This window comes from Ambystoma mexicanum, chromosome 4p (assembly GCF_040938575.1).
Source record: "Ambystoma mexicanum isolate Mex_15411 chromosome 4p, UKY_AmexF1_1, whole genome shotgun sequence".
NCBI classification, from domain to species: Eukaryota; Metazoa; Chordata; class Amphibia; order Caudata; family Ambystomatidae; genus Ambystoma; species Ambystoma mexicanum.
The window spans coordinates 1,164,351,810-1,164,367,463 of NC_090927.1; the positions used below are offsets into that span (position 1 = coordinate 1,164,351,810).

The window sequence follows — 15,654 nt, forward strand, 5'->3', positions numbered from 1 at the left end:
GAAAATGCTGCTTAGGCTCCCAAGGAGTTTCCCCAATGCCCCATTATTGATGTAGTGCAGCTTAGAGCCGATTGTCTCCTAGATTGCCTACAAACTGGTACTCTACTGGGTAAGACTCTGTGTGACTCCGGACCTTGGAAAATATCAAGAGGCTTTTACTAGCTTACTTAGCTACAAAGGGGGGCATTCACTACCATGGGCTAAACATGTAAGGCAGACGTTAAGTGTACTGCGCCTAAGTGATACTTGGCAGAATCCACAGTACTAAAAATGAGGTGAAGTCGGCTGTCCGATGGGTTATGCATGAACACCTTGAAAGCTCCTGTCTACATCTAAAAGTAGGATTGGACTATTTGTCCCTGAAACTTGACCACGGAGCTGAAAAATACCTTGATTTAATATCACCAGCCTATGCACGCACATTATTCATGCAATTCAGGACTGGTACCCTCAAGGTTGCAAAATGTACCCATGACTGGAAAGCCCACCACTCTGAAACGTGCCTGCTGCGTGACATCCCGCTCAGAGACGATTATGCGTTTTCTGCTGTTTTGCAAGAACTTTATTTAAAGACTTCAGGAGACTGTACTTTCTACTGTTGTTCAAGAAGGTCTGTGTTCATTTAGTTACGGAAGCCATGGAAGTAATCGAAAGAAGTGCATATGTAAAGCACTGGGTGCTCTTCCACCGTGAATATGCTCCTGTCCAGTAAGAGTGGAGACGCAGAGAAAGAGGACAATGACATTTTGTACCAGGATCATGAATTGAGAAAACACATTTTGCACTGTTATTACTACTTGAGTAATAAGCAATGCAGGATTATCACAATCAGGTTTTGCTGCAAACATGATGTGGATCATGTTATGTTTGCTCTTGCACACTACTAGAAATGTAACAAACTGGTTTAGCAGTATTTTAGCTGGCTATATGGTCGTGAATACAACAAACCCACTTTACATATATGAACGATGGAATTAAACTTTAGACCACATGAGCCTTTTTCATGCTTTTTCTACATGCAAAGCAAAAGCAGTGCAAAATCCCTTTGTTCCATTTTTGCTCACTGCAAAATCTTAACGTAACATGTCCCATCTGCAAACCCTCTTTGCTCCATTCCATATCAAGCGAGGATAAACATTGAGCAAAATGCTGTCTAATTTCAGGCCTAGTGCAAAACTATTTATTTTGCAAATGCGTGTTTATCAACATACTTTGGTCCTTGTGCTGAAAACATTTGTGGAACATGAGGGTCCCACTGAAGCCATGTCCTACTTGCCCAAGAGATGGCTGAGACTAAGCCCCACATTTTCTGCAGGTGGAGGACTCAGGGGTGCAAACCCTGACTAAATCTGCTACTGCCTCCGGAGCTGATCAAGACAGATTTGGGTAATTGTTAAGGGGACCAAACAATAGGAGACGTGTAGGGTTTCCCTTCAGTTAGTCCTAGCTCCAGCACAGAGAATGGGCCGGAACAAGACAAAGCGGTGCTCCGTCAAAAAACATCTTGCCAGAGGGATGCTCTATACCCCAGATCCAGGGGCTAGCACATGACTGTCCTAGATCCTGCACCTCAATGAGCAGACCACTTTCAGAAGAGTCTACTGAAACCAGTATGCTTGTCGAATAGCAGGTTGCACACGTGTGCCACAGAGCCCAAGGGTTTACACAGAAATCTACCAACCAGCTCTGAAGGGCACTTATTGCACACATGAACAACCTGCTCTTCAACAAGCTTTCAGAAGACTGCACTGGGCACTGCATACAAAACTGCCAATTCCTTATACACAGTGTTGCAGATGTCCAAACTGATATATATATCCTGCAATTTACAGACATCTCTTTACTAGGGTAAATATTGTGACCTATCAAAAGAGAAGAGTCCATTATTTGCTTAAATTGGTTTCTTACTGAATCACTGGAAGACATGTACCATTTAAAATTGTGGACAATATGATGTTCCCATAATGCTCTCTGCTTTTATGCAAATCGCCAGGATTGGGTTCTATGAAGAGATACCGTGCAGCACAAGCTGGCTGGGGGCCATGCTCCTTGGCCACGCCCCCTCCTTCCCACAGCCCCACCCCTCCTAAGAGGTGACGGTTCCCCCAGTACATTTTTTCAATTTCCATCACTGCCTAACTCTCACAACGCTCTTGTGACTGAGCGGTCCGGCTTCACTCTTAAGAGCTGTCGGGATATCTTAGGGTCTAATTCACAGAAGCATTTTATAATGGCAAACCACATTGGAAAACCCTCTGTGAATTAGGCCCTTAGTACCTGGGGGTGGGGGCTGGTGCCGGGGCTTCCAATTCATTGAGTATGAAGTGTAGCACACTGTTGGGTGTCCTGACCCACGTTTAAGCTATCATGCTACAACATTTGGTGCTGTGGGCTTAGAAAATTCAAGATGGCGGAAAACCCACATGTGCGCCGAAATCCAGGAAAGCTGTGCAGTTTGTGCGCACACCAAAATGGTTGCCTCACTTGCCACCCACCAGTGCGAGAATGAAAGGCCGGGTTGCCATGAGGGAAATGGGTTGCCAAAGGAAAAACAGTAGCGCCGGTTAGCTTCAAAGCGCCTAAAACCACCATTGGACTACCCGCACAGTAGTCTGAAACCATTGGGAATGGCAATGCTGATTGCCAAATGCAACCTAGAATTGTGGGGAATTCATTTCTTAAATCCCAAAAATGGGTGCAGTACCAGTACTCACCACTATCCAAAAGCCGGCGTTTTAAAACCACCCTGTGTTTCTCTGAAGGCAGGCTCAAAATGCCTATTTTCAAACATTGCAACATGTGCAAAATATTCACTGAACACCAGCAGACATTTGGCAGAATGAGGTTTTGTGTGCTTACAAAATCTGGGAAATGAAGAGCCCAAAACAATGCTTATAACAAAACTGCTATGGAGTCAGCAGTTTAAGTTGCACTGGATTTAAAGACACTAAAATCGAAAATGTTTAGATTAAATGAGTGACCTATGTTTGGTGTTACATGCCTTTGTAACTGTTGAAATGTCATAGTTTTGCACTTAGAATCAGCATTCTAACTGCATGTGTAAAATTGCAAGTTAATTTAAAAAGCAACAAAAAACATGACAGTTAGCTGAAAGTCTGGCTTAAGGAACTTGATTTTGCTTGACAGCTACCCCCATCAGGAGTGAAACTTGAGTCACAACGGTGTTCCCAGGCCTATCTGCCTTTTGCTGGCCACACTAAGGATATGCCATCTATCTGATAATTGAATTACCTGTGCTCTACAGGAGCTCTGAACAAAGCCTGTCTTGACTCAGGCAAAGGTTTTATTACAGCGGTCGTAAAATGTAGCTTCCTCTTGGCAGAAGCTGGGAGGGGCACTGCCTGTGAGAGCAAGCTGGCTTGGCAGAACTGGATAAACCAGTATTTCCACCATGTGACCTGGGAAACCACACCCCTTTGTAGCCAGAATATTGTTTAGAAAAAGATGAATAACTCATGGTGCGGACATGTGAAAATTTTATAAATGATACCATAATTCTTGTGATTTTTCTGCCCACAGTTTAAGAGGTTTTTAGAACCGGTGGTATGTTCAGGGGGGTGTTAGCGGAAAAGTGGATATTACTCTAAATGTATGCATGTTAAAAATCTGAAACTTCATCAGTTAATGTCCATACTCCCTGCGCACATGTATGTAAAGTTGGGTCAATGTCAGAAATTGAAAAATCAGTTAAAAAGTCAATTATGTGCCATTTCTGAATGCAAGCTCTTAGAAACAGCAGATTTGGACAGAGACATGGCTAAATTCAGCCACACCATGTATATGTAATTTCAAGCAACTGTGTAACTGTGAAATATGTCTTTTGTTATCAAATATAGAATATGTGCAATCTGACAGGGGAGTGTCCTATCTGCAAGCCATAAAATGACATCACTCTGACTCACAGTTCCTTCCCCAATCAAGTGAGGAATGGAAATTTGACCAATGACAAGGGAGAGGGGCAAGTTTAGTTATGACCAACACACACACCCACTTGCAGAACATATAAATGGACCACTGAAACTTAGGTAGAGACCTTCAATTCCATCTGCCGCTGGAAGCTCTGCCGGAAAAATCCATACTTACCTCCATCAAATTTCAAAGAGCCAACACTTAGACTCCAAGATAAACAGAGACTTCAGAACCTTAACCAGAAAGGCCACTGCCAGCAAGAGTATTTGTCAGCAGGCCTCAAAATATTTTTGCAACTGAACTCTTCAGACAGCCGGGCGAGCCGTCTGAATTTTGCCAAGAACTTTTGCAAGAACCCGGTGACAGAAATATCCAAAGAGAAGGCAGGACCCGACCCAGAGAACCGGTGCCTAGCAGAGACCAGGCCATTGTATCCAGAGTGCTGACCCCGATGCTGTGAGCAGTTCCAGAGACCAGACGCTGTGCCCAGAGACCGTCCGAAGTCCAGACCTGTTGACCAGATCGTGACAAAGCCGCCTTCCTGTTTAAAATCTCTTGTGAGTACCGCCAAACTGTACCAAACCAAAGCTCTTAGTTTAAATTCATCTAATTCAATCTATTTAACCTAAGTAGAACTGCATGATAACTCCAAATCTGTCACCTGTCATTCTAGCTGCAAAATCTGTCACTTGTCATTTTGAGCTTTTAAAATTTCAAATCTGAAAAACAACCTTTACAAAATCGCTCATATCTCCGCGACCGTTTGTCTTAGAGACTTGCAGTAACTTTCATTTGGAAGCTGAGATCCTAGGCTTTCCTAGGACCCCAAACGATAGTGATAGTCCTTGCGGTTCCTCTGTAATAGCGCTCGGCGCATTCGCGAATTTTACCACGATTTGCAAATTTCTCCACTTGCAAAAAGATAGCTGCTTTTGCTTTCCTCTGAAAGAAAATCGTTTGCCTCATAAAAACCATCCCTGAATCATTGCTAGTGTGAGCCTGGACTAATATTAACTAGATACCACTCACCCTGAACTTCTAGAGGGAATTAAAAGCATTTTAACATATTTTCACTCCATTGCCAGCACATATCAAAGCATTTTGCCTGTGTTTTCAAAACTCCTATCTGTTTTCTTTAAGCGTGCTTGGGGGGGATTGAACTGAATTACATTGATTGCATTTCTGAGAACTGTGTGCTTTCCTCCCATTTCCTTGCATTGCATAAAGAGGGGGGGAGTGAATAGCCAGAGAAAAGTGATTACATTGTTTGGTTGAAATCATATTGAGTATTTTCTGTACTGCATTCATTGAATATTGCATCCACCTGAGCTTACATAAAGCATTCTGTACCACCTTCTTCTTTTGTTCCTATTCACCTGTGTGCTACCTTATCCATTTCATGTCAACTCCTCATTGATTATAGAGAAGCGTGTTAGTGCCAGATTCTCCGTTGTTAATATTTATCATATCAGATTAAGTGTGATATTCAATTATTAATTTATTATAAGGTGTGACATATATATATCTATTGTTTAAATTATCAAATTAAACCTTTTAACTTGCAAAACAGAACTACTTCTCGGCTCAGTGGGGTCAGGGTTATTCAAAGAGAGGGGTGTTATATAGGGGTAGTCATCCAGAACGCATGAACTGGACATAAAGATATATTAATAAGGGTTTCCATTCAGTATCCCAGACTAGGCATTGACTTAGCTGTAGTGTTGAATTGAATCCTCTTACAACACACATGCCAACAGTTTACAGCGCTTGGGAGATATTCTACCAAGGGTGAGAATAAAATGTTCCTATTCAATTGCATTGGGGTTGGGATTATTTTAGTAAAGAGAAAGTAAAAAAAGAGCAATATTTTTGATTAAAAAAATCAGGAGTTTTCCACCTAAATTGGGAGGATTAGTATGCATGGTAGCGGGAGAAACTATCAGCAGTGATGGTCAGTTGTGGAGTATTTGGGCCTGATTCATGGAAGTGTTTAATTATGGCGCAATCCCATAGGAAAAACGTTCCATGAATCAGGCCCTTTACGTGTTATGGGAACTGATGACACGAGAGAGCTAGGGAGAGACGTTTGTGACACTTTATGTGTGACCCATCTTGCAGAACGGCACTCCACTACAAAATGGCGATTTATAGCACAGGAAGAACTCATGTATATTAACTTTGGGCTGAGGTTTCTAGATCACACTTAGAATTGGTGCCTACCAGTGGACAAGGCCTGCGGCCCATGAACTAACCCTCAACTGTTTTTAGTTACGTTTTTGTGATTACAAGACTTTAATTTGCAGTATCCATGTCCTGGGTCTCACATACAGAGTGAAACAACAGAAGCTGCTGCTCCTAGCGTGTGAGAGTGCAGCATTAATTATAGGAAGTAGAGATCCCTGCAGTTACCCCGCTTTCTATCTCAGTTTTATGACTGCAGCTTGGTGCCACCACAAATATGTTAACTATGCAGGGAGGGTAGTCTAGCCAGTGTCAGGCTATGACAGGCTATGGCTTCCGTGGTTTGGCTATGTTGTTAGTTAGGAAGACCTACTAACATGACTCCCTTATGCCATTACGTTGTTCCCAAAAACACGTGGCGATCGCACCACTCTCCATACATGAGCTTAAAGAGATGCGTAGAATGGCGTTCAGGTTTTTCATGAATGAACACCGCTGCTGCAAATGTCGAGAGCTGGCAATACTGGTAAGCCTTCCGTTCCAAAGTTGAAGCTCTTTCATTATACAACTTTTCAGAACCTTTCTGCACGATGACAATGAAGAATAGAAGGTTGTAATAAAAGGTGTTTTGTACTATTCACAGAAAACCTGTGGTAAACCGGACCCCCAGTCCAGCTCCTAAAGTACATGTGAGCACCAATAGTTCACTGACAAGTGTGCTTGAAGTTGTACGCCTGGCTGCTTCTTTATAAGTGTGATAATGCATAAAAGGAGAGATAATATGAATGCCTCGTTACCTAGTAGAAGGAGGGGTGGAAAGCCCTCAAGACCATACGGTAAGCCATATTTACGAAATTAATATTGATGTGCCTTTTTCCTTGCCAATAGAGGAAAGTGCCAGTCCTGTAGAAGGATGATAATCACCAAATCCAGCCGAAACTAGTAACGGGGGACCAAAATTCAAGTTGCAAGCTACTAGCCAGCCATGAAAATGTCACTCGCCACCTCAATTCTAGACATACACATAGCACAACATTCAAATATAAGTAGCAAGTGGCTAGTGGCAATTGCACTTTTTGCACCTTGCCAGTAAGACTATATTTATAGGACTTGCAGACTAGCCATCAACCAGGCCACGGCCACCTCTTATAATGGCAGAATTGCAAGAGCAAACTCAAACACGAAGGAGTTGTTCACCATACTCAAGGAATTGGACGCCCTAGCACCAGCCCCACCCCCAGGTACCATCAAAGACAAAACCTGGTGTGCAAATATTCAAGAGGCCCTCCTTAAAAAAAGTATCCACACATCAGGATAAAATGGTCACCATACAAACTACCATCAAAGCCGAGCTGCCCAATATGCCACAAGCTGTCCCCCTAGACCAAGACATGCTTCATTTCCGCCAATTCTCAAAAACAGAACTGGCCTCCATCCTTAAAAGTCTCAAACCCTCCAGATGTAAAGGGGACACCTGCCCTGCCCCTGTCATCAAAGAGTGTGTGTGGAAGTGGTCACCCCTTTCATCACCAGTTTTATCAATGCTTCCCTCTCCTCAAGCTCAGTTCCTACCTCACCGAAGAAAACATGGGACCTCCCCCTCCTAAAAAACATCCACTTGACCCGGCTATGCAAAACAACTATCGGCCCATCACGACAGTCCCATTCCTGCTCAAAATCTTAGATAGTGCTGCGTATCTACAAATCCAGCACTATCCAGAATCCAACCAAATAGTTGGTCTATGCCAATCGGGTTTCAGACCAGGTCACAGGACATAATCAGCTTTGTTGCACCTAAAAAAATCAACTGGACAACATCAGAGACGAAGGCAAGCCTGCCCTCCTTCTGCTATTAGATCTCTCTGCTGCCTTGGACCTGCTTGACCATATTATATTCTCTGCCATCACCTCATCTCAGTAGCCCACTTTCTGGACGAAGCAATGTCCTGGGCAGCCTCATTCCTGGCCGACAGAACAATACGAGTCTTCGCAGAAACCGCCTGTGCCCCCCACCCCCTCTTCGCTTATCCCTTGCTGAGCGCCCCCAAGGCTCATGTGTTTCCCCTACACTTTACACTTTACAACATATTTACTAAACCTCTATTCTGCCTCCTGAACTCCATCAGCATCTCCTACACCAACTATGCCAATAACACACAAATTCTCCTACCTCTCACAGGTAATTACGGCAACATTCTTTCCAGCTCTTTTGGCTAAAGGATAAGTAAGTAAGTTTTCCCTGCCCTTAGTCAAATCTCTGAATAGTTGGTGATGACACACTGTGGTTTAGAGGCTGTGCAGGTTGGCTCAGGGCAAATTTAGGATTGGCAGTTTAAGGGAGGCTTGGAACAGACAAATCCTAGAGCTGGAATTTCGTATAACTGACAGAGCCAGGAAAACACACCAATTTATAAGTGGAAAACCCAACTGCCTTCCTACCTGCCTCTAAGGTCAAAAAGCAATTTGCTCTGTCCCTGTATCGTGTTTGTGTGACCATGTCACCCTGCATGCAGATGAGCTGCGACCCTTATCTCTGTGCTTTCTTGGGCCCTTCACTGAAGGGCCACGCTGCTCTGCCTGCTTGGATCTCTGATGAGTGTCCATGAAAGACAGGCAGTGATTGTGTAACAAGCCAAGAGGTCTATCGGTCATTAATGATACCTCCTTGGTGAGTGCAGATTACACAGAGTTCTGTGTTTTTTACATAGGGGGAGAACAAAAACTACTAAGTTGATGAGGCAACTGTAAACCAGGACTGCAAGTGATTTTCTTCATCCAGCATCTTGCATTTCCCAATGCTTTCGTGTTCGCTTCAAAAAGACTGTGTGATATTTGTACAAAACACTATCTGAACAGAAGCCAGTAGTAACATGTGCATGAAATTAGCCTGTCATTATCTCTCACCAGCTCATACAGCATGTATGGAGAAGCGAAGAGTTTTGAAATGTATCCAGATGTTTGGGGGTTTTTTGGAACATTTCTCTCTTGTTTTCTTTGAGACTGTTCTTGAAAGAAAGAGGTTTTTTTGGGCATCGTCTATCCCCACAAGGACTTTCTTGAAGCCATTTAATTTGTATATCTTTGGTCAGTGTTTCTAGATCTCCCTTGCTTTCCTGCACACTTTAGCTTCTCATATAGAGTACGGTCTGAGCTTGGTCCATGCTACACTAGCGTACACTAAGGGTACTTTTAAGGAGGTCTTGGGACACCAGACTATTTTGAAAGCTTTGGCCTTGTGTATAACACCATTCTTGTTCACACTTTTGCCACAATAGAGGGCTAAATGCTGAAAAGTGGCACTTAAACCCAGAACATTATCACTTCCCCTCCAATCGAACACTTACAATCCAGAGGTTTTACACTGTAATCTAAACCATTAGACCATTTCACTTTGAAATCTAATGATTACAGTGCATGTGAGTAACAGTGGTGGAATACATCCTTTGCATCCCAGGCCTTTCACCAAATGCTTACACAAAGGACAGTACTTAAGAAGGGTCCAACAGGCTGATTAGCTGGATCTGTGGTTCATTAGCCAAACGGATCCACTACAGGGATCTGTGCTTGACACCATGGCCACAGGTTGGAATCCTGCAAAGTCCACTGGGCCCTTTATCCTTCTGCGCTCGACAATGCGTACCAATGAGATGTGTAATAATACAAATCTGTATCTTTGTATAACATCAAGATACCCCCCTTGGACAGAGCACAAAAACATACTTTTGCATTGTTATGCGCCAGAGCTGGACATGGAACAAAATGTATGTTTATGCCTGGCCCATCTACTTTCCAAAAAGTAATGTATTATCGATTCCATATGAAACCAAAAAAGAGAAAAAGGGATCTTTGCATAATAAATATCAAGATATTCGAGTCTTCCTGGAACATGGCACCAAGTGACACAGCAGTATCACTGGGCATGGATTTTGAGGACTCAGATGCTGCAGTGGTTTGTCCAAGTTAGTAAGGAAGAACGGGCAACTCTGCAAGAGGTTCTTGCTCCCGAAAAACTTATTGAATTGAGGCAAATGAAGACCAAGCCCTCTTTGGATATGAAAGTCCTCTTTATAGAATCCATTAGTTAAATTTGATTCTTAATAGAAGTCATCTTTTAAACGTGTTTCCTGCAAATACCGACTGTCAATTTTTATCTAAAGATGACCTATCGTTGGCAGAATTTGCTAAATATGGCAATCCAAAGATGGTAATAGTGACTCTATGATCGGCTATAGATGCAGAATGCTACTCGCTGAATGGGAGGCTTTTTTAATGATGGGATGTCATCTATACATTCCACATTTATCTCATAAAGTCAGCAGAATGAGCACAGTGTCCTTAAGAAGTTTACACAATCCACAATCTACAACCCGGGCCTCCAGTAATAGTTTGTCAATATCCTCATTAAAAGTAGAAGTATAAATAAACCCAGGGAACGTTGAGTGGAACAGATTGATCTAAAAAGGAAATCTTGAAGAGGAACATGAGGATTGGCGAGAGCTATCAACCTACGTGCCACCCCTTAAAACAAATCGTCCCAGGGCAAAACGATTTGACATAGAGCTTTCTTGGAAAACTAGGTGTTTTAAAAGGTCCGTCTGAAGGGAATGGGTTGGCAGGTAAGAGATCATGATATAGTTATGCTACAGAAGTTCTGGTTGATGACGCCTCCCTGTTTAGACAGCTACACATCTTATCTACAGCCAGGAATACACCTGAGATGACATTAATATTAAATATCTATGAGCCTTCTGATAGGCATGAGTCCACAAATATCAAACAAATGAATCACCTTTTTTTTTTATAGAAGAATGGCCTGCTAGAAATGAAGTGGCTTGTGTTATACTGGTGGGTGACCTAAACTTCAAATGACCAGAGATAATGGAGGTCTTGGGTAGAGGCCTGATGGACATTTTTAATCGAAAATAAGTGATCTGGTAGCCGCCAATGGAGTACATTTTTCGAAGACTGCCACATGATCATGGTAAATGGTTGTGTTAAAGGTGACATACCGGGTGAATGCAGTAACGCTACTTAGACTATATTTTCATTTCTTGGGATTATGTGAAAGAAGTTGTAAATCTAGTGATACTCCCTGTTTGAGTGACCACTACATGTTATCCATAACTTACGCAGTGGATGTTGATGAAGATTTGGTCATAAGACCAGTGGGGGAAATTGAGATCAACAGGGAAAGGAGTACGATAAACTTATCACAAAAAAAATATTACAGCCACTGATCGATTGCTTAATCATTGTATGTACATTTTCCTAAAACAAATCATGTATACACAATGACTTGATTCCTCCAGGTTTTCTGATAGCATTACACAATTAATATCAACTGTTTCAGTTAAGGGTGACAGAGGTTTAGTGGTATTCTGTAATAGAGTACTTAAAAAGAATAAGCATATGGAAGTGAGTAGAAAAAGGTGAAAGCATCAAATGCTGAGAAAATCCAATACAGTGGGAATCAAAGTGCGAGGGAAGGGCCACTTGCCAGACATCGGATACAGTGCAGCCATGGCAACTGTTGTAAAAGACACAATATCAAAGAAATTAAATCTAAGTGTCAACATATGCTATGTAGTCTGGACATCAAGGTCATAACAGGCATTTGGTATTTAGTTTGAAGTGGATTTACATTGTCAGCTCAAGCACAAATAAATCCAATTTCAGCTAAGGTGTTGGTTGCTAATGGGACATTAACTTTCTACAACCCAAATATGTCTATATCCAAGCTAGAAGCCTCTCCTCGTTTCCATTGGTCTACCTCTTTTGTTTATTGTGCTATGTTATCAACCATTAAAGATCTTTTATCAGCTGGGCCTTGGGCCCTGTTGGATTACCTAACATGGTTATCAAAAGGAATCTACATGTATGGGCAAAGATCTTTGAGAAGCTGCCCGAAGAAATTCTAAATACATCCATACTTCCTGCCTCCTGGTCAAGTCCTTAACCATATCCATTCATAAAAGGAGTAATGTGTAAAATGGTGGAAAACTCGGTTTTTAGCCCACATAAACTTTTCTGGAAAAGTCGCTGCTGCCCTTTTACTACAGAAATTACATTTACGGTATACACTAAGAATATCTTCACCAAATTCCAGCTTAAGAAGTGGACAGAATACCATGAAAAATGGGTTACCGACAAAGCTTTTGATAGGACAAGAACGCAGGAAAAATGTATGCCCTCTTTTTGCCACGCTCTTAGATTTTACTGCAGCGTTTGACAGCGAAATAAGGATAAGGCTGTGGATTAAACTAAGGGAATAAGGGATCGGGGCATAGACCAGGTCTACTGACAACGTTCATTCTTTGCCAGTCACACCACAATAAAGATAAGGAACAATCATTCTGGAACACTCACTAAGGAAATTTTTACTAATGTAGGAGTCCAAAAAGGGTGTATCCTTGCCTCTTTTATATTCAATGTTTATTTGGCGGATTTGCATGTAGAACTCCAAAAGAAATGCAATTTTTGACTTAAGTCTAAGTATTGATCAAATTAGACTTAAGTTTCAAATATATTCTACATGATATTAATGATGAGATAAGTTGGTCATTACCATGTGGGTCAATCACGCATGAAATTAAAAAGAAAATATATTTCCATGATTAGTACAAAAAGTACCCATACTTGGAAGTGAAAAATCATCATACAATTATGTTAAAGTGTACCTGCCATTTCATAGCACCCATGAATATATTCACAGCTTTCCTAGTAGCGGTGAAAGAATGTTGTATGCACTTTAGATTGAATGCTTTGAATACTATGGAAGTTATAGCGGCAAGAAACAAGATCAATCGAGAGTTAAGAGTCTCTAGGCTGCGCAGAAAGGCGTCCAGACGGAAACCTTAAGACATCTGTTGATGAATTGTAAAGCTACAACTCCCGACTCAGCTGCACTGCGCACAATATTAAATCGCTCTCCTATAGGAATAGCTTCCGGGACCCCCTGGTGGCGGAGTTACCCGTCTCACTGACACGGGCTCTCGCAGCTCTTTAAGATCAACTGAAAGTGAAGTTGCGTAAATCCCAAGGATGGTCTAATTTTACAGATTGTATCATAGGACTTGTTCACAGGACTTTGTATTTTAAAGATTATATCAGAGAATGTGTTTATGATTTCTATATATGATTTACATTTGTTTGGAAATGGTTTTATCTAAGGTTTGATGTAAACCCATCATAACTTTTAATAAGGAAAGACTCCATATACATGTATGTACAAATGTCGGAGGCATTTACACTTATTTGTAGTATAAAATGCAAATAGTGCATTTAAAACGGGGCCACCAGGGTTTGCGTGTCTAGTAAAAACATTGCATGGATTGTACTGGCAACATGTGTACACTGAGTATCACGTGCACACGTTGCCAGTGCACTCCATGCACTTGCCACTATTTGGAGAATGACCATGGCTGTGTTGATGCGATTGGACATTGGGGAGGCTTACTAAACAGACACTTGCGTGACCTTATTCGCGCTGCAAGTCCAACGACTACTGCACGAAATAAACACAGAGAATAGGTGCCGGGGTGAAAGTGACACTGGGGTCCATTCACTGCAATAAACATTAGTTTACTTTCAGCAAACTTACATTGTGTATGTAACATAACACTGTGACGTTTTATTGACAACAGTAGAAATGTTCACTTTTACTCTGGTGTTGTACTCGTTTGTTTACAACTCTGCCGGCTTCCTCGCCCAAGTGAAAACGGTTATAAACAGTTGCAATTGGCAGCTGACGATTTTTTCTCAGCCTTCTTCCCATTAAGAAAAATGCATTGATAAGAAAGCTCCTTTCCAAGCCCTCAACCCGCCTCCTCACCCCGCAAGCAACAATGCATGTGTGCTCACCTGCTCGCGATGCCAGCTCGCCACTATCTCTTTATCTGTGTTCTTGCCCTCGGACAGCGACAGCTTCTGTGCCCAGTTCTGCAGGCGTGCACCCAACTCCTGCAGGGCCTGCTCCAGCTGGGCGACCTGCGCCGCGAACTCCTGCTCCGAGATGGCCATTTGGTTTCCCAAGCTGTCCAGGCTCTTCTGGGCCTGGAAGACGCTTTCTTCCCACTGCTTCCAGTCGGCCTGCAGGGCCTGGATCTCGCCGTCCATGAGCTCGCAGCCGCCGGGAGTCGTGTTGCGTTTCGCGGCAGGAGCCAGCGCCTCCACTCTATTTAGGCGGCCTGCACCAAGCTGTCTGGAATCTATCAACTCCTGTAATGGAACACACGTTGCTATGGTTACCAAGGGGACTGTGATTCACTTCTGCTGAATGCATTCGGCGCTCTTGCAGCAGGAAAGCACCATGTCCTATAGCCAGAAAGTTGGACCCGGTGCCTTCCTGCAGAGTAGCGGCGGCGCACACACAAGCATTCACGCCGTGCCGCCTCCACAGGTGTCAAATGTGAAAAACTTATTGAAGCAACGAGTCTATACATTAAAAAAAATATTATCATAGGGGCAGTCCGGAGTTGCGTGCGTTCAGAGCGGCATTACAATTTTCGATCAAGCAAGCCCTCCTCCACACAGCTGAAAAGTACTTTAGAAGATTAGTGTAATCTGTTATAAATATACGTGCAGTGCCACAGTCCATACAAGGATTTTCAAAACAAAATGGTCACATGTTGCGTGCCTAGTTTGTGGCACTTCCGCCCACAAACGTCTCTAATACACTTTCTTTTCTTTTTCCTGAAATGTTAAGAATGTTCTCTGTCGCCGTCACAGTTCTGTCATGCAATGGGAAGTAAACAAAGGGGCCAGTTTCTTTTAAGTACGGAAAACAAAGCTTGCTTTGCCCAAGTTTGAAACGCGCGTCTATTTTTGGCCGGGGAAGAAAATAATTTTGGCAGAAATACAGTAAATTTTAACCATTTGTATGATCCTTGCTGGCTAACAAGTAGTCAGACTCACTGTAGAGTAGGATACGGATCATAATTTTGCAAAGTAGGCCATTTAAACTGAAGCACAGGCACAGTGTGTAAGCCAATGTGTCATTGTGAAAACAGACCCAGAAGTTTCTAAGCGCGGACGCGGAATCGAACCTGTGTTGCCCCTTGTCGTTTTGCTTCCAAAGCGAGCATGTTGCCGCTGAGCTATCCTGCCGAGGCATGACTAAGAAGAATAAGATGAAGAAACCCCGAAATGTGCATGTTATTACATTTTTGGTGATAGCTTCTTATGCTGGTAAACACTGGAAGCAGGAAGCAAGCCAGGATGTTGACCATACCCAACAACTCTTCCGGTTTTCATTGGAGAACTTACTCCGGCTGAAAATCGACTTTCCTTTTATGCAAGTCAATGGAGGAAAATATAAACCCCCTTTATGGTGCAAAATCTCCCTCTTAACTATGTTTAAATATTGGACGGAATTATTATGACAAAAATCCTATCAGATGGAGCCATACAGCCTTGGGACTCGCAAATGTGTTCAGTGTTTCGAATTGTCTGGCATTTGTACTATTTTCGCAATATAGATATTTCTACAGAATGTGGAAAGCTTTTTAGAAGTGGAATCATTGATGCAATACCTACAGGTAGATG

The 15,654-nt window shown here is 42.5% G+C and overlaps 1 protein-coding gene across 17 annotated transcripts in view; it reads right to left on the reverse strand.

The window, feature by feature from the left end:
- The window catches only part of SYNE1 (spectrin repeat containing nuclear envelope protein 1), a 1,651,720-nt gene that overhangs the window by 823,183 nt on the left and 812,883 nt on the right, over positions 1 to 15,654 (reverse strand). For all 17 annotated transcript variants that reach the window (XM_069606781.1, XM_069606782.1, XM_069606785.1 and 14 more), the window contains one exon: positions 13,972 to 14,328. In XM_069606781.1, the coding sequence (XP_069462882.1) occupies positions 13,972 to 14,328 (357 nt within the window). The remainder of the gene's footprint in view (positions 1 to 13,971; positions 14,329 to 15,654) is intronic.